The sequence below is a fragment of the Esox lucius genome, chromosome 14 (genome assembly GCF_011004845.1).
Source record: "Esox lucius isolate fEsoLuc1 chromosome 14, fEsoLuc1.pri, whole genome shotgun sequence".
In the NCBI taxonomy this organism is placed as follows: Eukaryota; Metazoa; Chordata; class Actinopteri; order Esociformes; family Esocidae; genus Esox; species Esox lucius.
This window is the reverse complement of record NC_047582.1, coordinates 37,177,949-37,203,047: the sequence shown is the minus strand read 5'-3', so window position 1 is coordinate 37,203,047 and position 25,099 is coordinate 37,177,949. Positions and strand designations below refer to the sequence as shown.

General features: G+C 39.9%; 1 protein-coding gene across 1 annotated transcript; it reads right to left on the bottom strand.

Moving 5' to 3' along the window:
• Positions 1-358: 358 nt before the first annotated feature.
• cd9b (CD9 molecule b) lies at positions 359-23,690 on the bottom strand. The gene is made up of 8 exons (XM_010878466.3): positions 23,499-23,690; positions 8,415-8,517; positions 4,987-5,084; positions 4,825-4,899; positions 4,578-4,679; positions 4,025-4,114; positions 3,668-3,751; positions 359-871 (listed from the first exon to the last, which is right to left on the bottom strand). The coding sequence occupies exons 1-8, from the start codon at positions 23,565-23,567 to the stop codon at positions 806-808; spliced, it is 687 nt and encodes a 228-aa protein (XP_010876768.1). The 5' UTR covers positions 23,568-23,690; the 3' UTR covers positions 359-805.
• Between the last annotated feature and the right edge of the window lie 1,409 nt (positions 23,691-25,099).

Below are 25,099 nucleotides of genomic sequence, written 5' to 3'. Positions count from 1 at the left end.
AAATCAGCCAAAACCAAGTGTTGAATTTGGCCATTAAGGAAAGCCTGTTGAATACATCCTAACCAAATTCTGCTTGAACAAGGGGTATAATGCCAACACTTAACATGAACACAGTTAAGACTTTAGTCACAATATTCCAGTATATTCATTCTAACAAGCAAAATGTTTTATCTTCCATATTTTAAGGTACACTGAATGAAACTGAGGGACCTATTTTAATTGCTTAAATAGAAACAGACAAAAAGTTTACCACAATAACAAGGTTGGTAGGTGAATACACTCCTGTTCATCCAATCACTCACAGGCCTATTTCCTGTAGACTTCCCCCATTCGGTGAATCTGATGTTCAGCTTGAGTCTTCAAATATATTAGTTTTTTATTTTGCAATTCAGAAGATATGCATGTCTTCGTTCATCAAAATAGTTGCATAAAATATATAATTTCTCTTTAGCTGTTATAAAATTATAAAAGTTACATTTAGCATAGTGAACAGGTACTGTAAAAATCATACTGTCAAATGTTGTAAAAAAAACATGAATTCCGGCAGCTTTTCATTTTACAGTGTTTTAACATTACATTAATGTTACACAGCCTGAAACCTCATCACAGGTCCACACTTTCACAGGAAACATCCAGTTAGGAACAGGTCTGAATAGATGACAGGCTGCTGAATAGGCACTTTAACTAACCCTTGCACTGCTAATTAACACTAATGGTAGGAAAAGCAAACCTAGTAAGCTTTAAACTATCTAGATGGATAAGCAGTACATGGATATGTAAAGGGCTGGAGGATTGGTGTGGGCATCTACATGATGTCCCGGGACCTCTTGATGGCGCAGCACAGCAGAATGCTGAAGATCATGCCAAAGATCTGCACAGGAAACAGTCGATTAGAGTGGTAACAGTTTCTGGTGCAACGTTCTGGAAACATGATGTACTTGCAGAATTTCTATGCAAGCTACTCATAAAATGTGTCTTGCCTGGCAGTAGGCTACAAATTAATCAAAGACTGGTATATTCTTATTTTGCTACAAACTGGTTTAAAGGGTCAGATGTGCCATTCAGTTTTTTTTCTTCCAGACCTTGAATAATGTTTTTTTTCTGGTAAGGTTTCATGACATGGACTCAGGACATCCCAAAAGTGTTTTCTCTATATAAAAATGACATATAAAGGACTGCTCCTAGTAATAATGCCCAATATGGCCACAGCTCAGAGATGTTCTGAAGTAGAATGCATGGAGCTGAGCCTGGAGAGCATGTAACTGTTGTAAATTGGCATTGGAACACCCCCAGAGATGCCTGATTGCTCTTATAACAAGGGGAATTGCAACAGTAATTGTTCTGGTGATGTCTTGCCCATTGTATATGGTCTCATACACATCTTGTCCATTGTATATGGTCTCATACACATCTTGTCCATTGTATATGGTCTCATATATACGCATCTTGCCTGTTGTATATGGTCTCATATATACACATCTTGCCATTGTATATGGTCTCATATATACATATCTTGCCCATTGTATATGGTCTCATAAACACATCTTGCCCATTGTATATGGTCTTGGCGGGGCAGATGGTGGTCAGGCATGTGAATGACATGCCCTATCTAGCGAAGATGAAGCTTGACCAGCAGTGCTTTCATACAGATGGAGTAAGGGAAATCATTTCTATATGGGGTGTTCAATCCTAACGGGACAGTCTGAGTCATTTTTGTTGGCAGCCATATGGAAGGCCTCCAAGATGAAGTGCCGTTTGTATGGGGTCCATGCCTCTGCCCCATAGAGCAGAGTGGGGAGACACTGTATTATAGATGTCAACTTTGGTTCTGATCTTTAGGTTTTTATTTTCGAAGAACCTCGACGGAGGCGCCCAAAGGTTTTGGAGGCTTTGCCTATGCGGCTGTTTACTTCCCTGTCAAGGAAGCAGTCCAAGCACAATGTGGAACCCAGATAGGACTTCCTTCCAGGCAGTAAAAAGACTTCCATCCAGGCAGTAAAAAGACTTCCATCCAGGCAGTAAAAAAACTTCCTTCCAGGCAGTAAAAAGACTTCCATCCAGGCAGTACTGCAGGTGAACTCCATCTATGGGTTCCAGGTGGTGGAAGAGGTGGATGATGGCAGGTAAACTCCATCCATGAGTTAGGGTGGAAGAGGTGGGTGACAGCTGAGAGCAGGAGATTGAATAAGACAGCATCTAAAACGCAGCCTTGCATTTCATCATGCAGTTGCTGCAGCACAGAAAGAATCTTAGGTGTTTGGCAAGTTGTTCCCAGAGCATCTCACGGTTGATGGTATCTGATGCTTTGCTGAGGTCATTGAAGGTGAATCCTCTCACCGAGACCATATAGTCTAGTCTCGATGGGTCCTGTGATGTCAATGTCATATTTATTGAGCTCAAGGACAGTTTCTGGACCACATTTTGAATGTCCTTCCCTGCCATAGGTGTGCAGTGTGGGGCTGCTCAGTCACAGTGGATGCTGCCGAAGAGACATTCTGCTCCTTGCTCCATCACAACAACCATTACTCCATTACTCGCCTGCGTGCATGGTTTGGCTAGGTGCTCCCAACCACATCCTCAGCCTGTACCTACTGTAGGAACTACCGCCATTCCTCATCGCCACAGGGCTTTGGGGGAGGGGGTTTAGAGCAAGGGGCTTGCACAATGAAGGGGTAAAGGTGAGGGTGCACTGTCCTCACTCCCACCATCTTCGCTCCCCCGGGCAGACTTCCAGTGGCATGAGAAGACCCTCTTCTGGCAGGAGCTGCAGGAGACTGCTGGTGAGCCAGTCCACTGGGTCCTTATGTCTGTCTCAGGGTTTACTCCCCTGGCCAACACACCTTCAAAGGTTAACCAATGCAGCAGTGGGACAGTGGTTGGTGAATCACTTCTAGGGAGCTCTGAGATCCCCTACCGGTTAAGCCTGGGGACGCAAAGCCCCGGTCACAATGGGTTGCCATGAGGAGGCGTAGCAAGAGTCTTGGTGAGGGAGAGGCTGTGTACTGACCACAGAAGCCTTACACACTGCTTTCTGAACCCTGGCTGGAGTGGCCAGCAGCCAGAGCTCTATGAGGGAAATTGCAGGCATCCCTACATGCAATGGCTCACTTAAACTACACTAGCAACATGACAATACGACCAGCCAAATAACCTGCTGACAAAACGGCCAGCCAAACACCCTGCTGACAAAACGGCCAGCCAAACACCCTGCTGACAATACGACCAGCCAAACACCCTGCTGACAATACGACCAGCCAAACACCCTGCTGACAATACGACCAGCCAAACACCCTGCTGACAATACGACCAGCCAAACACCCTGCTGACAATACGACCAGCCAAACACCCTGCTGACAATACGACCAGCCAAACACCCTGCTGACAATACGACCAGCCAAACACCCTGCTGACAATACGACCAGCCAAACACCCTGCTGACAATACGACCAGCCAAACACCCTGCTGAAAACAGTGACATACTTTTAGTTGTACGATAAGGACCTGGGGAAAACTTAGTGAAGAATTGGCCTGACTGATAGCAACACAAAAGAAAGAAAAGAGAGTAGCTTGAAACGTTTGTAACTTCTATGTCTGAAATGTTAGAGATGCCTGATTTAGAGAGTCAGGTACATAGAAAAGTAGAAGACAGTTGATTGGCTTTTCTCACCATAATCAGTCCAATCCCAATGCCCACTCCTCCAATGATATGCAGTTTGGTGTTGAACACATCGTCAATGGCTGCAGGACAACTCTGAAAAAACAAGATTATACCCGCACACAGTTCTTTCAGAATATCTGTTTCTGAAAACTATTTTAGCAATGTTGTCGTATTTTTATGCCCATAGAGTCTAAATGGTCAATTGGTCTTGCTAAAGTTATTAGCCTCTGTTCAGCTTCTCGTTTATGTCGTCTGCAGAACCGTAGTGACCCATGACAACAACAGAATGTAAATTTGGTGACACTAAAAGTTGATTTATTAGCTGTGCATATTACCATGGTGACTATAGTGGTAGTTGTGTGTTACCGTGGTAATCAAGGCCTCAAGTCCATCCTTTTTAGGGCAGGTGTCCCTGGCCATGTCAACAATTGTTCCTGTTAGACCGCAGCAGTTCAGCTGTCCGCATGAAAACAAGTTCAACATAACTTTAGTTCCACTATATCAGCAGTTATCACAAATTGCACAAGACACCCAGACAAGCACAAAGGGGCTCTGATCGCCAAGCTGTAGTATATCTGTGTGTGTGTGTGTGTGTGATGCAGGTCTATGAATACAGCGTATGTGTGTGTGTGATTAACGCAAAACCTCAAAGACAGGTTTGAGTAAGTAAAACTCCCAATTCTTTTTGGTTAAGGGAATAGGCACCATGGAGATCTGGGCCAAGGTTAGGTCTCAAGTGTGTGTGTGTGTGTAGGAGTGTGCGTACTCACTCAGAAGTGTATGTATGGGAGTATGTCTTTTCAGGGCTGGCTACTTGATGTGGGTGTGTGTATTCACTCCGAAGTGTATGAGTCGCAGCGTGTCTTTCAGGGCCGGCTGCTTTGTGTGTGTGTGTGTGGGTGTGTGTGTGTGTACTCACTCCAAAGTGTATGAGTCGCAGCGTGTCTTTCAGGGCCGGCTGCTTGGTGTTGAGATAGTTCTGGTAAGTCTGCTTGTAGAACTCTGTGATTTCATTCACCACCTGATGGGGGTTTGGTGAGGAGGTTTGGTTTAGATGACGACTGACATCTGATTCAAGTTCAGAGTTCAGTGTGTTTTCAAATTTCAAGGCGTTACCTTTTATTATGCTAACACAATGTATACAGCCTAACATCTGTGTGACTAACCATCTCTTTGTTGGACAAACCCCAGATCCCGGCTGCCACCTCCACAGCAAAGATCAACAACAGGAAGAAGAAGAACTGGACAGAGAGATGAAGAGAGTTATAATGAAATTCAACAAACAGGTGATTTTTGTATGAACATCAGCAGCAGCAACATTGTCTTACCAGTCCCAGCATGCAGGGAGATTCTTTAATGGCTCCACAGCAACCCAGGAACCCCACCACCATCATCAATGCCCCTGCAGTGATCAAAATATACACCCCTACACGCACACAAAAACACCCCTCCATCAATTATTAGGGGTTGGGTTTAGGGGTTATGGGGTAGGTATTAGGGGTTGGGGTTATGGTTTATGGGGTGGGTATTAGGGGTTGGGTGGGGGTAATGGGGTAAGTATTAGGGATTGGGGTAATGGGGTAGGTATTAGGGGTTGGGGTTATGGTTTATGGGGTAGGTATTAGGGGTTGGGGTTATGGGGTAGGTGTTGGGGTTATGGGGTAGGTATTAGGGGTTGGGGTTATGGGGTAGGTATTAGGGGTTGGGGTTATGGGGTGGGTATTAGGGGTTGGGTTGGGGTTATGGGGTAGGTATTAGGGGGTTATGGGGTAGGTATTAGGGGTTGGGGTTATGGGGTGGGTATTAGGGGTTGGGTTGGGGTTATTGGGTAGGTATTAGGGGGTTATGGGGTAGGTATTAGGGGTTGGGGTTATGGGGTAGGTATTAGGGGTTGGGGTTATGGGGTGGGTATTAGGGGTTGGGTTGGGGTTATGGGGTAGGTATTAGGGTGTTATGGGGTAGGTATTAGGGGTTGGGGTTATGGGGTAGGTATTAGGGGTTGGGGTTATGGGGTGGGTATTAGGGGTTGGGTTGGGGTTATGGGGTAGGTATTAGGGGGTTATGGGGTTAGTATTAAGGGTTTACATCTGTTTTCTGTTCAAACTCACATCCATATTACGTCATCTAAATGCATTTTTATAAGTTTTATGAAATTTATAATGGTGACAGGAGAAGTCAATTTCATCCAACCGTTTTCTACTTTGAGAAAATTACAAGATCCCCTCAATGTTGGAATCACATGTATTTCACCCATAACCAACATTTATTTTTAGGAGAATTTGATGAAAATGTATCTTGATTACACAAAACTTAAGTTATAAAAAGAGACCCCTATGTGTATTGGGATGCATAAAACGTATTTCCCTATTTTGGGACCCATACATATTACGTTATATGTATGTTCAAATCTGTAAAATCCTGTGGTCCTCATAGAGTAGTTAAGAACATTAAATTACAAACGTTTTAGATAATCTGCTCTATTTTAGGGTTTTTATATACATATTTCATATACGTATTTCGCATGTGGAAAACTGTATGTTACATCCAGATTACGTAATGTGTATGTAATCGGAAATAGAATAACACTTTACATATGCATTGTGTGTAATTCTTTGTATTTTCAGGCAAGGTGGAAGGCTCATGTATTTTTATTTTTTTACTTTTAACTGTATTTCAACAGGGAATACTGACTGAGACCTGGATCTCTTTTAGCCAACAAAAATAAAAAATGCATACAGTTGAACAATCTCAGACACCATCATGCAGATTATGTATTTCGTATCCTATAATATGTTATTAGGGGTTTCATTTTTGCGTGATCAAGATTCATTTTGTGTAAATGTGAGAAAATACATCTTGATTACGTAAATTGTATGTTAGAAAAGGAAACCCCCGATTACATATTGTAGCATAAAGACGAAATACGTCTTTAAGGGCAATTGTGTAAAATGAATGGCGCAGTTGTAATCAAGATGAGAGATGAGATGAGTTGTAATCAACCTTTGCCGACCAAGAAAAAGGAATTTTTGTATTTTTATTAATAGACCCCTGCAAATTGAACGCTTCTGTTCCTCACTTTCCTTTTCAACTTTTTTGGAAAGGAAAGAAACAGGTGCAGTGGTCTCTTAATTTTTTCCAGAGCTGTATGTATCACATCCTTTTTTTTGTAATGCTAATGTGGCTAAGCTAACAAAAGAAGTTGTGGTCTAGAGCGCCTCTAGTGGTCAGTCCTTAGGAACAGCAGGTGTTAGGGGAATTATGTAAAACGCTTGTATAAATTGCAACATGTTTAAAAAAAGTACGGACAGGGGCGTGTTTACCACTTTGTTGCATCACCTCTACTTTTAACAACAAAGCATTTGGGAACTGAAGAGACCAACTGCTGTATTTTTGAAAGTGAAATGTTTTCACATTCTTGCTTGATATAGGATTGCAGCTGCTCAACAGTTCAGGGTTTCCTTTCTCATATTTGTAGTTTCATAATGTACCAAATGTTTGCAATGGGTGACAGATCTGAACGTCAGGCAGGCCAATTTAGCACACAGACTCTCTTACTATGGAGCCTGCTGTTGTAATATGTGCAGAATGTGGTTTGACATTGTCATGCTGAAATATGCATGGCCTTCCCTGAAAAAGACATCTAGATGGCAGCATATGTTGCTCCAAAACCTGTATATAATGTTTAGCATTAATGGTGCCTTCACCGATGTGCAAGTCACCCATGCCATGTGCACCAATGCACCCCCATGCCATGTGCACCAATGCACCCCCATGCCATGTGCACCAATGCACCCCCATGCCAACACGGATGCTGGCTTTTGAACTGTGCGCTAGCAAGAAGCCACATGGTCCCTCTCCTCTTTAGTCCGGAGGACGCTGCGTCCATGATTCCCAAAAATAATTTCACGTTTTGATTCTTCAGACAGTTTTCCACTTTGTCTCAGTCCCTCTAACACAAGCTCAGGCCCATATAATTTTGTGGCAATTCTGGATCGTGTTTATATATACATAGTGTCTGTGACGTACTGTGGTCACAGACACTGGTTTTCAGAAGTGTTCCTGAGCCCATGCAGTGATTTCCACTACAGAATCATGTTATTAATGCAGTGCCGCCTGAGGGACCAAAGATCACGAGCATCCAATATAGATTTTCGGCCTTGTCCCTTGCATACAGATATTTCTCTGGATTCTCTCAATCTTTGAAAAATATTATGTATGTACTGTAGATGATGAAATCCACAAACTCTTTTTAATTTAAGTTCAGTAACGTTATTCTTAAATTGTAGCAATATTTGCCTGCACAGTCTTTCACAGAGTGGTGAACCCCTCCCCATCCTCACTTCTGACAGACCCATCCTCTCTGGAATGATCTTTCAATATCCAATCATGTTACTGATCAGTTGCAAACTGACCTAATTAGTTGTGTGATATATCCCACCAGGTTTAGTTTTTTAGCATTATACAACTTTTCCAATCTTTTGTTGCCTCTGTCCCAAAGTTTTTGAAACGTGTTGCTGGCTTCAAATTCAAAGTGGGCATATTTTTCAAGAAACAATTAAATGTCTCAGTTTCAATATTTGATATGTTGTCTTTGTGCTATTTTCTATTGAATATAGGGTTTAAATGATTTGCACATCATTGCATTCTGATTTTATTTACATTTTACCCGGCATCCCAACTGTTATTTGTAAGCTACATTTGTAAGCTGCTAGTAGGAGGCATTAGTGTTTGGGCAGGACGGATCAGGTGTTCTTACCCCTGAAGAAGACAGTAGGGGAGTCCTCTCCGCTGAAGAGACCCTCTGTTCGAGAGTCAAAACGAAGCCACAAACCCACAGCCAAGACTCCTGTTCCTGCCAACTGGTACAGTCACACACATGTAAGAGATATTGGAAAGAATAGCTACACTACCATTCAGAAGTTTGGGGTCACTTAGAAATGTCCTTGTTTTCCATGAGAATGTAAATGAAATAGGTTTGAATATGAAATATAGCTAAATGAATAGAAAATATAGTCATTGACAAGGTTAGAGTGAATAATAACTGTGTCCTTCAAACTTTTGTCAAAGAATCTTTCAATTGCGGCCATTGCAGCATTGCAGCCCTCAGTGCGGCGCATCAAGTTGTCAGTTTGTGGAGGTCATCTGTAGAGATTTCACCCCATGCTTCCTGAAACACCTCCCACGAGTTGGATTAGCTTGATGGGCGCTTCTTACATACCATACAGTTAAGCTGCTCCCACAACGGCTCAATAGGGTTGAGATCTGGTGACTGTGCTGATCACTCCATTATAGACAGAATACCAGCTGACTTCTTCCCCAAAACGTCTATGCATAATTTGGAGCTGTGCTTTGGGTCATTGTCCTCTTGTAGGAGGAAATTGGCTCCAGTCAAGCTCCATCTACAGGGTATGGCATGGTGTTGCAAATTCGAGTGATAGCCTTCCTTCTTCAAGATCCTTTTTACCCTGTACAAATCTCCCACTTTACCCCCACCAGTGCACCTCCAGACCCTATAATGCTTGACAGATGGCGTCAAGCCCTCCTGCAGGATCTTTTAATTTGGTCTGTGTCTCACAAATGTTCTTTATGATCCAAACATCTCAAACTTAGATTGGTCTCTCCATAACACTTTTTTCAAATCTTCTTCTTTCCAGTATCTGTGTTCTTTTTCCCATCATAATCTTCTCTTTTTATTCTGAAATATGGCTGTTTGTTTGCAACTCTGCCTAGAAGGCCAGTATCTTCACTGTTGACGTTGAGACTGATGTTTTGCAGGTACTATTTAATGAAGCTCCAAGTTGAGGACCTGTGCGATGTCTTTCTCAAACTAGACACTCTAATGTATTTGTCCTCTTGCCCAGTTGAGCACCGGGGCCTCCCACTCCTTTTCTATTCTTGTTAGAGCAAATTTGCGCTGTTCTGGTATGGGAGTAGTACACAGCGTTGTATGAGATCTTCCATTTCTTGGCAGTTTCTCACGTGGAGTAGCCTTCGTTTCTCAGAACAAGAATAGACTGACAAGTATCAGAAGAAAGTTTTTTTCTTTCTGACCATTAACCAATTGCTGATGCTCCAGATACTCAACTAATCTAAAGAAAGACAGTTTTATTTCTTCTTTAATCAGCACAGTTTTCAGCTATGCTAATATACTTGTAAAAGGGATTTCTAATGATCAATTAACCTTTTAAAATGATAAACTTAGCTAACACAACGTGCCATTGGAACACAAGATTGGTGGTTGCTGATAATGGGCCTCTGTACACCTATGTAGATATTGCATTAAAAATAATCTCTTTCCAGGTACAATAGTAATTTACAACATAAAGAATGTCTACACTGTATTTCTGGTAAGTTTGATATGTTGAAAGCCAAAGAAATTTGCTATTCTTTCGCGAACAAGGACATCTGTGACCCCATCTTTTGAATGGTAGTGTATATAACCCCTTGATCTGTCAGTATGATGTCACAACTTTTAACATCTTCCACAACTTATCTGTCAGTATGATGTGAGGAACAGAAGTGTTAAATTTGGAGTGGTCTCTTAATTTTCACCCTTCTGTTCCTCACTCAAAACCTTCCTTTTTGACTTTTTTGGAAAGGAATGAAAAAGGTGCAGTGGTCTCTTCATTTTTTTCTGGAGCAGTGTATATATATATGCCATGTACAGTATATAATAGGGTCTTGCCATAGGGGCTGAAGCAGGTATGGAAAATACTGTGTTGCTGGATGTAGCACACAGTGCCCATCCACAGCTCATTTAATTTGGTTAGTAGACACTCTCCTGAACATTTCCTACATTACATTCACTGCGCCATATAGAGTAGTTTTTTTCTGGATGAGGCTATATGTATCCCCTCTACAGTATATTGTAGTGTATTGTAATGGGGGCAAAGGCGGACATGGAAAATATAGTGTTGCTAGATTTAGCACACAGAGCCCATATAAAACTAAAGAGCACTAATTGTTTTAATTTTTTATAAAAAAAAAAAGAAATGTTTTCAACAATACTCCTTCTTTTTTCAATATCTTTCATCCTACATTATTCATATTATAAGTATTATTTAAACAGTATATTTGTGTTTATATTTTTTCATATGTAGATATTCCTTTTATCATCTATCTCTTTACAATATCCACTAAGCAAAGCGGCAATATAAATTCAATATAATTTATATCGTGTTTTACTGCCGACTTTTATTTTGAAGGCAAATTCCGGAAACCGGAAGTCTTATGTTTCTTACATTTTTTTATTTCATCACAATATTTAATACCATTCCCATCAGTAGACTAAGCACAATGAAGACAAACATTTTTACAAATAAAATAAAACAATAGTACAAACAAAGTAGGGGAGTAGGTAGTTATTCAAATTATAAAACCAAAATCTTCCAATAAGGAGTACAAAAACACTGCTTTCAGACTTTTCATCCTTTTCACTGTCTCTAAATATACTTTTAATTCCTCCTTCAAAAAGTCAATAACCATGGAGGGATTTTGAAAAATCTACATTTGTGTATAACAAATTTCAACAGAAGCAACATGTTTTTAATTACAAAGGATACCTTTTTATCCTCAATTAATAGGCCAAACTTAACAAATTCCCACGACAGTATCAGCCTTACAGGTATTTTTTGTTGCAACCAGCTCAATGCATCATTCCTGAATTTGGTTACCAAATTGCACTGAAAAAATTTGTTCAACCGTTTCTATCTCTGCCTTGCATATTTGACATAAATTTGAATGTCCAACATTAAATCTTGCTCTTAAAAATTATTTTGATGGATATATATGATTTAGAATTTTAAAGTGCACCTCTTTACATTTAGGATTAATGGGAAATGAAAGAAACTCAGTCCTAATTTTACACACACCTTTCTTCTCATAATGTCGAAAAATATAATTTCTCAATACCGGTCCTGGGAAACATTGCTGTACTAAACTGTCTCTTAAACATTCGTTAGAACATTTTCTGTCAACAAAGCTTACATTTTCTATAATAAGTTTTTGTAGTTTAGGTATTATCATTGAATATTTTAAATGTTCACTTACTAATTTAATCATCGGTAATGGAATGGTCTTGATAGTTTTTTCATACATTTTAGAGGAGCATCTTAGATTGTATTTAACACAAAAAGCATTATCCATTACATGTGTTAGAGACCATATGCCTTTCTGCCACCACTCATCAATAAACAAAGATTTCCTGTTCACAGTTATACATCAGTTGTCTCAGATTGACATATTATGAGGGCTGAAATTATGCTTGAAAATCTATTTCCAGTATAATAATACTTGTTGATTGAAAGCAGAAAGTTTTACAGGGAGTTTGGAGAGTTCGAAGTCACATTGCAGCAGAAAACGTATGCCACCACATTTATTGAATACGATAGTAGGTATCTCAAACCAGAAAGAGGACTTGCAACCATCTAAGTTTAATGACCCCATTCATAATATCAAAGTCAATCGTTTTAAGACCACCTTCTACATAATCATTAATCATATCACTTTTACGTATATAATGACTCTTCATTTTCCATATGAAATCAAAGTTTAATTTATTAACTGCCTTTATCTTTTTTGCAGAAACTGCTAAAGAGAAACATGGATAGATGAATCTAGAAAGACTCTCTACTTTCGTCAATAATATTTTTCCAAAAATCGTTATGTCTCTTTGCAGCCAAATATTCATTATTAAATGACAATTGTCCAAACTTTTATCAAAATTTAAATGTTCTAAATTATCAATCCCCTTAGATAAGCGAATACCTAAATATTTGACTTCATTTTTAACTGGGATATTGTATAATGTTAAATTAGGATGATCATGAATGGCCAATAGCTCACATTTTGACATATTTAGCATTAAACCTGAAGCAAAAAAAAAAACTTTATTAACTGCAGTGCTATGGGAATTTGCTGTTCATTTCTTAAAAAAAGAGAAATGTCGTCAGCAAATTGACTGACAATTAAATTATTACCTTCAAAATCAATGCCAGATATAGTTCCCATTTTGAGTAAAATAGACATTTCTGCTACCATTATAAATAATAAAAGTGAACATCCACATCCTTGCCTGATGTACTCAAATCTAGGACATGTGCCTTGGGTAAGAGCTACAGAACTGTTTATGTCTTTATAAAGCATTCCAAATATACTAATGAATTTAGGACCAAAACCAAAGTGTTTAAGAGTTTGAAAAGTAAAAGAATGCTCCACCATGTCAAAGGCCTTATAGAAATCAAAAAATGAAAAGAAACCATCTTCTTCAATTAGATGACCATATTCAATCAAATCAAAAACGAATCTGATATTATTATGAATTGACCTATCCTTTAAGAATCCTGATTGGGTAAAACTAATAATTTGTGATACTCCTGTTTTTAATCTGGAAGCCAGTGCTTTAGTAAACAGTTTGTAATCTGTATTAAGTAGTGTTATAGGGCGTAAATTATCTAATATTTTCTTATCTTTTCCTGGTTTTGGTATCAAAATTATAAGCCCTTGTTTCATAGTTGGCAATAATTCAATGTTATTTATACACTCTTGTAAGGCTTCAAATAAAATATATTTTAGGTCATCCCCAAAACAATTATAAAAATCTATGGTTAACCCATCAGGACCCGGTGATTTACCAGGCTTACTCTGTTTAATCGCCGCATCAAGCTCTTGTATGGTTATGTCTGATTCGCATAGTTCTTTAAATACACTATCAATAGACGGTATATCATTTTTTATCATCTGAAAAAAAGAATTAGAATTAGCAGAGGAAAAAGAAGAGGAATACTATTTAGAGTAAAATTTAAACACGTCTTTTACTATTAAGTTATGATTTGATTGTTCTACTTGGTCCACAATTAAACTATTAATTGAATTTCTCTCTTGTCGTCTTTTCTCCAAATTAATGAAATATGAGCTATTTTTTCCCCCCTCTTCCAGCCACTTAGCTCTGGATCTCACGTATGCCCCTTTTGCCTTTTTAATATAGAATTAATCTAGAATGGAATGAAGCTTAATACGTTTTTCTTTATCTTCATCCGACATATTAGGTTGACAACAGCAATTATTAATCTCTTGAATTAACTGGATTTCTTTTTCACGTTTCTTTTTCATCAGATTTTTGCAAAAGGTCATTGAATATTCTCTTAATTTATGTTTCAAATATTCCCATTTAATACCACTTGGCATCATTTTTACTCTAAATTCAGCTATTATTTATTTAATACATGTACAAAAGTCAATATGATTCAGCAAGTCTGCATTGAATTTCCAATAGCCTTTAGTATTACAAAATGTACTTCTTTGTTCTATGATTAAGTTGATCACACAATGATCTGTTAAGGGGGCACCTGAAATAGTACATTTAGTCACATTACTTAAAAGAGTATCAGATCCGAGCCAATAATCTATTCTCGTCCTTGAAGTGGTATTCGGTTTGAACCACAAAGTGTCTGGCAGTGGGGTTCAATTTTCTCCAAATATCAATTAATACATTGGATAAGCAGACATTTTTGAATAATATTGTTAACATGACAAATATAAAATTTAGAAGGTTGCCTATTTATATATTCATCTGGTGTCATGTTGAAATCACCACCGATTAAAATATAATCTGTTGGGTAACTAGTTTTTAGGTCATTTATGACATTTGTTATTGTCTCTAACAGGCCTTTATTCTGGGTTTGGACATTATACCCATATACATTAACTAAAATGAAAAATATTTCGTCTAAGTGTCGAACCACTGCAAGCCAGTGGCCATTAAAATCACCCTTATGAGTAATAATCTTGCCTGGACATTTATTCATGCATATAGCGACACCTGCAGACCGTTTGAACCATGACTAAATAACATATCATCCCCCCCACTGCTTTTTCCAAAAGGTAACATCTGCCAACTCTGAATGTGTTTCTTGCAAAAAAAAAAAAAAAAGTGATTTTTGACTATTGCAAAATTAAAAAAAATACCTTTCTCTTAACTTTTAAACCCCTACAATATAAAAAAGAGAATGAGATATCAGATTTTAACGCGAACATGAACAATTACACAGATAAAACTTCAAATTGAATACAAAAAATAAAATAAAAATTTGAATCAAAATATAGATGTAGAGTGTAGACCATAAACGTGAAGAGTTTTAGGGATAGAAAAAACAAATTCCCATTTCTTTATCACTCCATCTCACCTCATATCGAAAAGAAGCAGTCAATATCCTTTTTTCGAGATACGTTTACCCTCGATATATCCAAAAGGACCTCTGAAGCCAGCTGCCTTGCCTTCCTTTCTAGCTTGTTCAATTCTTGGCCATAAGTCACATCTCTAGTCTGTCTTCTTTCATCAGGTCTTCGGCAAAACGGATGCCAGCTTCTTTGCACACCACTGTTGCAAAATATATGGATGTTGACAATTCTTGTTCATTTTGTGGGAATGGGGATGAAACACTGATTCATTTATTTTTCCAATGTGAAAAAACTAAAAACTTCTGGAATAGGTTATATCTTCATATTGGCAAGCACCTTGATTCTTCCAATTAAAGGATATGATCTATTACTATAAAGAAGATAAAGCTAGCACTTCAATTAACTACATTGTTAATTTTTTTATTTTGTTTGGGAAGTTTTTTATTCACAAGCAAAAATTCTCTAAATCGCAGCCTACTTTTCCTCATTTCTTAATTGAAATTGATGCATATCTGAAGTCTCTAAGGTTAATTAAAAACAAGGAAAGTGACAGATTCCTGAAATATTATAACGATAATTTTGGTAATACCACTGATGCATAGTTTCCTCTGTGTATGTGTTTTATTTTATTTTATTATTTGTTTTATATATGTGAAGCTTTACATATACTTGAAATAATTTAATTCCTGTAGATGTAATATTTGTTCTTTACATATCCTTGTTATCTAATGCATATTCAATAAAAACTAAAAATGCTTCTTTGCACACCGATGACGACTTGGTTCTCTTCCATACTTCATCCCGCACCAATCTGCGAGTAAAGAGAATGACCACCTCTCTCGAATGACCACCTCTCTCGAATGACCACCTCTCTCGAATGACCAGTCTCCTTCCTTCCCACCCGATGCACGACATCCACAGCCTCCCCCATGGTAGAAGCAAACTCCGGCGTTATCTTGCCCAAAAGTTGAATCGCATTCTCTCTTATGCGCTCGTTTGAGTTCTCCTTGAGACCTTTTATGCGAAGACACCACCTTCTCTTGTATCTTTCCTCTTCCAACACACACATTTTCAAATCATTGTTGACTTCAGAAAGATTTTCAATTTGTTTCTCCATCATTTTAATTTTATCTTTGCATTCTCGTAACTCCTGGGCATTTATTTGGACGGACTTAGCAACACTTGCAATCATCGCACTGTGCTGCTTCATTTGCGTGCTTAATTCTTCATGCTGTAAATCTACCTTAGTTCCAAGGGCTTTAATCGCATCCAGTATAGCCGAATTTGGCACCTCATTTTCCTCACTCTCTGTTGGTTTTTTAGACTTTTTCCCTTTTTGAGGTTTACTCGGTGTGGGTGGATCAGACTCAGCTCCTCTCTCCCTTTTGCTCGAACATACACCTATTTCCATTCCGTAGCAATGGTCTTCCATATCGACACCACAACTTGGGGTATGTATACTAACAGGTGGAGGTGGAAGAAAACTTGTCAAACTTACTTGGGACATTTTTGAGAGCACGAAACAGCTTGACTACTCAGTCCGCCATCTTGCCACTTTGCCCGGAAGTCTTATGTTCTGTTATCTATTGTTGCTACCGAATATCTAATGTTGCCCGGCGTGACCATAGATACATAAAGCATAGATGGTACATATAGTTCTATCTAACGTCTGAGTAGCTCCGCCATCTTACCTGGGACCAATTCCGAAAAGTCAAGCCAGTTAACACTAGTCATGGTGGTTTGTTTGTGCAGGAGTAATTTGGTCCAGAAAAAAGGATAAACAATATAAAGGAGGTGGGAAACATTATTCACGCATTAGTAATTAGTGTACAAATATGTGATAACAAACTTAACTTCATATACCATGTTTTTAATCAATGAACAAGAAAGCTAATCCAGCCTAACAGTAGCTGTTGAGCTACGTAACTTTACATTATCAAAATTCTGTTATTTTTTTAATTAATGGTCTCCGCTACAGTATAGTATAGTATGAACTAACATTGCACACAACGAATGTGAAATAACGCGTTTTCATACAATACATCAATACATAATTACTGTATATAATCAGCAGATGGCAATATTGGGTAGCCTTTGTCCACAAAAAAGTAGCCTTGTGTCTCCTATTTCTGTCCTCCGACTACTGTGCTACTGTTAGCCTACCAAATTCAGTGAGCTAGCTTGCTCCATTTAGCATACTATTACTAAAATAGAGATTTTATAAAAAGTTAATTATCTTTGGAAAAAAGATAATGTACATTTGCAGTATATTTTAAGTACTATCCTGTATCTTCCTATATTAGACAGTCATTTTGTACTCTTAAATTAATACATTATTTAAAACTGTTTCAAATGAATTTGTTTGTTAATATTCTGAAAAGTACAGTAATTTTATGCATTATGCTATGCATGACATGATGCTATGCATGACAGTCTCTATATATATAATATTAAGGAAGTGTAACTGTTATAAGAACTGAAATGCCATTTCTACCATATGTGATTGCATTTTAGATTGTTAAGAACAGGTCCCAGGTAAGATGGCTGTCAACTTGCTCCATTTTGATTTATAGGGGCTCTATGACATCAGCCCGTCTCCTGTTCTATTAACTATGGGCGTGACGCTAATCCGGTTAGCAGTGTTGTTATTGTGGGCGGACTGGTCCACAATAATAATAAATTCAGAGACCACAATTTTTCTTAAATCAGCATCTCTACATGTATGGCAGCCTTTCCATTCCAGTGGCTGTTAAATTCCAACACAGGCACACCTCATTTTACTTAATGAGGTACTGATTAGGTGATTACCTGAACAAAATCTAATTTAGCGAGGAAAAGTCTAAAAAACACTGCTGTGGTCATCACTATCCTCTTGCAATAGGACCAGCTGGATGGAAAAAACTGCAAGTAGTACCTCAAAGGTAATTTGAATAAAAAAATAACTATTCAGCATGACACGAGTTGAAAAGAAAAGCTTTGAGTGAGTAAAAGAAGGGTTCAGTTCTGGCTTTACTGGCAGAGGGATAGAGTGAGCATCAGGTTACTTCCATCCTGAAAATTTCAACAGGTCAACAGACAATTTGGGACAACAAAGCTGCAGGCTGTCAGAGTGTGAAAATGACTGTCCACTGATCAAGATGACAGCCAACTCATTCGAATATCACTCAACAACCGTAAGATGACTTTAAGTGACCTACGAAAAGAATGGCAAACAGCAGCTGGGCTGAAGTGCATGGCGAGGACGGTTCGAAACAGGTTTCTAGGGGCAGGGCTGAAGTCGTGCAAAGTCACATTTTCAGCTTTGTCGGAGACCTGGAGAGGCCTACAAGCCACATTGTCTCGCACCCACAGTGAAATTTGGTGGGGGATCGGTGAGGATCTGGGGATGCGTCTGCAAGAGTGGAATCAGGTAGATTTGTCTTTGTGAAGGACGCATGAATCAAGCCAAGTACAAGGTTACCCTGGAAGAACACCTGCTTCTTTCTGCTCTGACAATGTTCCCCAACTCTGAGAATTGGTTTATCCAGCAGGACAATGCTCCATGCCACACAGCCAGGTCAATCAAGGTGTGGTTGGAGGACCACCAGATCAAATCCCTGTCATGGCCATCCCAATGTATAGACCTGAACCCCCTTGAAAACCTCTGGAATTTGATCAAGAGGTGGATGGTCACAAGCCATCAAACAAAGCCGAGCTACTTGAATTTGTGTGCCAGGAGTGGCATAAAGTCACCCAGCAACAATGTGACAGGAGAGCATGCCAAGACGCATGAAAGCTGTGATAAAAAATCAGGGTTATTACACCAAATATTGATTTCTGAACTCTTCCGATGTTAAAAAATTAGTATTTTGTTTTGTTGAAAATTAATATGAATTTGTTTTCTTTGCATTATTTGAGATCTGAAAACAATGCATCTTATTTTGGTTATTTTGACCAGTTGTTATTTTCTACAAATAAATACTCTAAATGACAATATTGTTATTTGGAATTTGGGACTAATGTGGTCAGTAGTTTATAGAATAAAACAAAACTGTTAATTCTACTCAAACACATACTTATGAATAGTAAAACCAGAGAAAATTCTTAATTTCTTCCAGAGCTGTAGTGTTAAAGCTGGCACTGTTATTTTATAAACGGTTATTATTTTTATGTAAGCAATCACAATCAGGGTACCCTTTGTCTAGACCATATGAACAGTAACCAAAAGGTTTCTAGTTTAAATCCCCGAGCTGGCATGGGGAAATATGTCATTCTGTCTGAGCACAATAATTAACCCTAATTGGTTCAATGCTGTTGCTGTAAATCAGAATATATTCTTAGTCAATTTATCTGGTATTAAACACCCACAATCCCTCAATCTGTACATAAATATATCTACATCTAGATGCATCTGCTGTACATCTATACAGTACATTTGGAAAGTATTCAGACTCCTTCACTTTTTCCACTTTTTACGGTGTCATGGAAATTACCACTAAGTTCTAGCCATGTTAAATAGTTAGAGTGGAATCTTCTTCCCAGGGGACCATTGTCAGTTCCTGGCTGGGATCTCTGCGCTTCTGGTTTTTGTTTTCCATAATCAGTGGCAGCTGTACCTTGTTCTCTCTGATTGGGGACCCTATTTGAGTTGCTCTTGTTTGGCTTTAGTTTGTGGTTCATTATTTGTGCTGTTTGCCTCAGTTCTCGGTTGTGCCGCGCCTTTTGTTGTTTTCTGTTTGTTTTGAGAGAGAAGCGCATTAAAAGGATGTTGATCTTTGACTCTGCGCCTGTGTCCTGCCTGTATGACAGTGGCAGAATGAACCACCAAATCAGGACGAAGCAGCAAATCACGGTTGAGGAGATCCGCTTCATGTTTGAAGGAGTTTGGGGTTGGGGAAGGAGTTTGGGGTTGGGGAAGGAGTTTGGGGTTGGGGAAGGAGTTTGGGGTTGGGGAAGGAGTTTGGGGTTGGGGTCCCTGGCCAGAGGATCCAGAGCCCAAAGCCGGAGGTGATGCCGGCAGACACCACGTCAGCATTCCCAGAGGCAGACCCTGGATGAGTCACCACATCAGCATTCCCAGAGGCAGACCCTGGATGAGTCACCACGTCAGCATTCCCAGAGGCAGACCCTGGATGAGTCACTATATCAGCGTTCCCAGAGGCAGACCCTGGATGAGTAACTACATCAGCGTTCCCAGAGGCAGACCCTGGATGAGTCACTACGTCAGCGTTCCCAGAGGCAGACCCTGGATGAGTCACTACATCAGCGTTCCCAGAGGCAGACCCTGGATGAGTCACTACATCAGCGTTCCCAGAGGCAGACCCTGGATGAGTCACTACATCAGCGTTCCCAGAGGCAGACCCTGGATGAGTCACTACATCAGCGTTCCCAGAGGCAGACCCTGGATGAGTCACTACATCAGCGTTCCCAGAGGCAGACCCTGGATGAGTCACTACATCAGCGTTCCCAGAGGCAGACCCTGGATGAGTCACCATGTCAGCGTTCCCAGAGGCAGACCCTGGATGAGTCACTACATCAGCGTTCCCAGAGGCAGACCAGTCACCATGTCAGCGTTCCCAGAGGCAGACCCTGGATGAGTCACCATGTCAGCGTTCCCAGAGGCAGACCCTGGATGAGTCACTACATCAGCGTTCCCAGAGGCAGACCAGTCACCATGTCAGCGTTCCCAGAGGCAGACCCTGGATGAGTCACCATGTCAGCGTTCCCAGAGGCAGACCCTGGATGAGTCACCATGTCAGCGTTCCCAGAGGCAGACCCTGGATGAGTCACTACATCAGCGTTCCCAGAGGCAGACTCAGCAACCAGCCCATAAGACCCCCATACAATTTTTGCGGGGAGACTGTGGGTGCCTTTGGGGGGTGGGCTGTAGAGCCCCCACTGCCATACTCGTGGGGGCAGTAGGGGACACGTCTGCCTCCTATGCTCGGGGACCAGTCACTACCACCAGTACCGGCATCACATTAGATATCGCACTCTGACCTAGACCTCTGACCTGTTAATTACTTAGTTGCCCCAGGACACAGCCTGATCCCTTTCATAGCTTCTGACCCATAAACATAATCCTTGGACAACAATTACAGCCTCAACTCTTCTTGGGTACCCCCACACTGGAAGTCCGGAGCACTGTAAGAGTGACTATGTCGCTGACCGAAAGCCTTCTCCACTACTGTTGTTTGCTCCTTGGGGTTTAAGGCCGGGTGTCTCTGTAAAGCACTTTGTGACAACTGTTGTTGTAAAAAGGGCTTTATAAATACATTTTATTGATTGATTGATTGGTCTGGGCGGTCAACTCTTGGAAGAGCGTTGGTGGTTGCAAACTTCTTCCATTTTAGAATGATGGAAAACACTGTTCTTCAGGGCTGAACACATTTTTTGTTACCCTTCCCCTATGTACAATTCCTTTAACCTCATGACTTGGCTTTTGTTCTGACATACACTGTTAACTGTGGGATCTTATATAGACAGATGGTGCCTTTCCAAATCAATTGCATTTAATACAGGTGGATTCCAATCAAGTTGCAGAAACATCTCAAGGACAATCAATGGAAACAGGATGCACTTGGGCTCAATATGAAGGACATTTTTTAAATTAATTTCAGAATAAGAATTTAAAGTAACAAAATGTGGAAAAGATGAAGGGGTCTAAATACTTTCTGAATGCATTGAATATCTATGTCAAAATGTGTCTGTACAGCTAATCCAAATTATGTAAAATGTTTTCTGTTTGGTTGCCACGGCTGCATCACTACGGATTACACAACCATTAGCGGTGTGTGCGTGTGAGTACTTGCATTGTGTAGTTTATTAGTGGCAAAGCCCACTGAGTTTGTCTCAACGAGTGTGTGTCTATTTGTTAATTAGTGACCAAGCCCACTGAGCGTGTGTGTGTGTGCGCATGTTTCTGTGTGGTTCTTTCTTCAAAACAACAATGTCTTTGTCTCACAGTCACTAGCCTCCTTCTCTGGTAAAGTTGCTGCCAAGATCCCTTAATTCCAGTGCAAAAACCCTGTCAAAGATTATATATATTTTTTTGAATTAGACATTTGAATTATTTTGTTTTGTTAATGTAAATAGGCCCTAATTTGAACTCTCTATCTCTCTTTTTGTTCTGAAACCACAGAAAGAATACAAGTTAACTCACTGTGACTGTCATAAATACATGTCTGTAATGTAATTATCCTTGGGCACATTCCCTATTGCTGAGACTGGCCTGTAAAATTCATATCAGATGGGCAAAGTCCAGATTGCCAACTTTTTATAACTCCTTGTAACTCCAAACAGTTTGCCCACAATAGCCCTAGACTGACCTGTAGAGGGCGATTTCTTACCCCCCAGACTGACCAGTAGAGGACACTCTCTCACCCCCCAGACCCCCAAACTGACCAGTAGAGGGCAGTCTCTCACCACCCTGACCCCCAAACTGACCAGTAGAGGGCAGTCTCTCACCACCCTGACTCCCAGACCGACCAGGGCTGCTCTCAAACCACCAAGGTTTCGGCCCCCAAGTCCTTGTCCAAGCTAGCCAATCCCATGGGGAATCCCATAATTTTGTTTCAGACTCAAAACTAATTGGTCAGTATCCTTGTGGTATGGATAACTAGTTAACAAACTTAGATCATCACTCTCCCTAGTTTGGGTAAGTGCACTCAGATGCAATGGTGGAAATGTAATTTTAGGGCTAGTTTTGGAGCGTACACAAGACTATAAGTTAACTGGTACAATTCATATAAAGGGGCACTTCAGGGGCAATCCAGAGAAACCTGGGAAGAACAGTTACTACCTAGGTTAAGGAAATACCTTACCTTGAATGAACCTGGAACTGTCTTGTGTTTAATGTTCCTAAATGCACAGTAACACATATAAGTGGCCTGCAAACCGAACTGATGCTTGGTATGTAGCCTGGGAAGGTTCTATAGTCTGATTAAATCAACCATCCATATTGTTTGTTAGTGTGGTTGACTATTCCTGCACCAAATTACTATTTAGCATAGACTAATTCTTTGTCTCTAAATGTCATGTAACATCAAGCTGTTATTCTGTGGCCATTGTAAAATTAAATTAAGCTTTTGTGCTGGGCCACTTAAACTCCCAAATCCAGATGATGCTGAGATTTTGCCCTGCCCTCTGTGGGACCCCTTTGCTCTGTGATCATGATTCTGTGATCATGATTCTGTGATCATGATTCAAACCCTGATATATCAATGACACAGCTAACTGCAAGACAATGAGCATTTTGGGTGCCCCATAAACAATTGATTTCAACAAATGTCTGTTTACAAACAAATACGTTCATGGATGGTAACTCTACAAGCCTACAGGGGGTGTAGTTTTTTTTTGGACACCCGTGAGCAATCGCTTAACCCAAGTTTGAAGAAATCACTGTTACAATATTGGATATCATAAAATTATATGGGCACATATTGAATTTACAGGCAATTTTAAAACTAGTAAGTACTAGTACCTCTGCAAATAATAATAATAATGATGAAGTTCTTTGGTACTTTTTATAAAGACTTAAAGGGCTTTGACACAAATATTTAAGGCATTCCATGACAGACTGACAAGCTGAATGATAAAGACTGACTGTAGAATACAACTATAATACAGTTTTGATGAGTTACAGTGAGAATACAGTTATAATGCATTATAATGAATGCCTCACCCAGAACACGAAGTTGAAGATGAATAAGACATATTTGATGCAACTCTCTCCTCCCGTCAGCAGTGCCATGATCTGTGTCCTTCTGTCTGCCAGATGAAGCGATGAGAAAGTTTATAATGGTGTAGTCAAAGCTGCAGGGTTGTTCTATCCAGTCTGCTGGGTGGTGCTGAATCTCTGTCTGGGTGATCTGTGTGTTGGTGGCTATAAAGAAGAGCTCACCACACTCACTCCCTCCCACCCCAGACACCAGTAGCCACTGACGTGCTGCCTGCCTTCTCTTTTTTCTACAGTTATTTGTGTGAGGAATGTGAACTTCAATCTGTCAGAATCGATTCCGATTTAGTCAGGGAGTTAGTGTTTACTTTTAGTCAGGGAGTTAGTGTTTACTTTTAGTCAGGGAGTTAGTGTTTACTTTTAGTCAGGGAGTTAGTGTTTACTTTTAGTCAGGGAGTTAGTGTTTACTTTTAGTCAGGGAGTTAGTGTTTAAAGACACGCTTCAAACTGACTTCCCTAAGAGGGACATGACACTGGGGTGTGTGTGTGTGTGTATGGGGTGTGTGTGTGTGTGTGGATGTGGAGTGTGTGTGTATGGGGTGTGTGTGTGTATAGCTGAGGTGATTCACTCTGACAAACCATTCTGTTAATTACTGGTCGGATCAGCCTCTTTCGGCTATACCTAATCTGACTCCTCACACATACTCACACAAACAGATGGACAGTGAGATAGGAGAGCGAGGACAGAGTGACTGTGTCCTGGCAGAACAATGGTTCCTGTTGTGTCCAGTGTGGCTGTCCTCCCACTGCAATGTGATAGACATGCCACATAGCCTGTTCCCTGTGTGTGTGTGTGTTTGTGTGGGAATGTGTGTGTTGGGGGTATTTGTTTGATTGTGTGTGTTTGTGACTTAACCACAGAAAACAAATCCCCAAACTGGATAAATCAGAATTTGATTAATGGGACATTTTCCTCTTCCCATTTTGCATTAAATTACTTGGCTTAAGTGTTTAGGTCTAGGCCAAAACTTTGTGTTAGGTTTAGAATTAGGGTTAGGCATTACCATTTAGGCATTAGGTTATGTTTAGGAAAGAATGTTGATATTAATGGGTTTGGTTATAGTTTCAGGTTAGTATTAAGGTTAGGGTAAGGTTTAGGGTCAGCAGAAGTACAACCTTTTATGTGCAAACCAAATTTGGTGTCCCCATTTATATAGCAAATCTGTATAAGTAAATCTGTGTATGTGTGTGTTAAGGTGCGTGTTCATTTGTGAATATGGGAGTGTGTCGATTTCTGTTACCCTATTCTTCCCAAAACAACAACAGCCTTCATCAGCAGGCGCCTATCTTGACAAAGACTTTGTTCAAAACCCGGCCTGGCCTGGAAAATTGGGCTGTGGTGTGTGTGTGTGTGTGTGTGTGTGTGTGTGTGTGTGTGTGTGTGTGTGTGTGTGTAGTGTTACAAGATTAGAGAACGGAACAGAGCAGAAATGCTTCTGATGTACACATTACTGAAATATAACACAAAGTAATATGTTATGGTAACTATGGACGTGAATTAAGATAACAATTGTGTTATGATAACTGTTGTTATGGTAAGTGTTGTT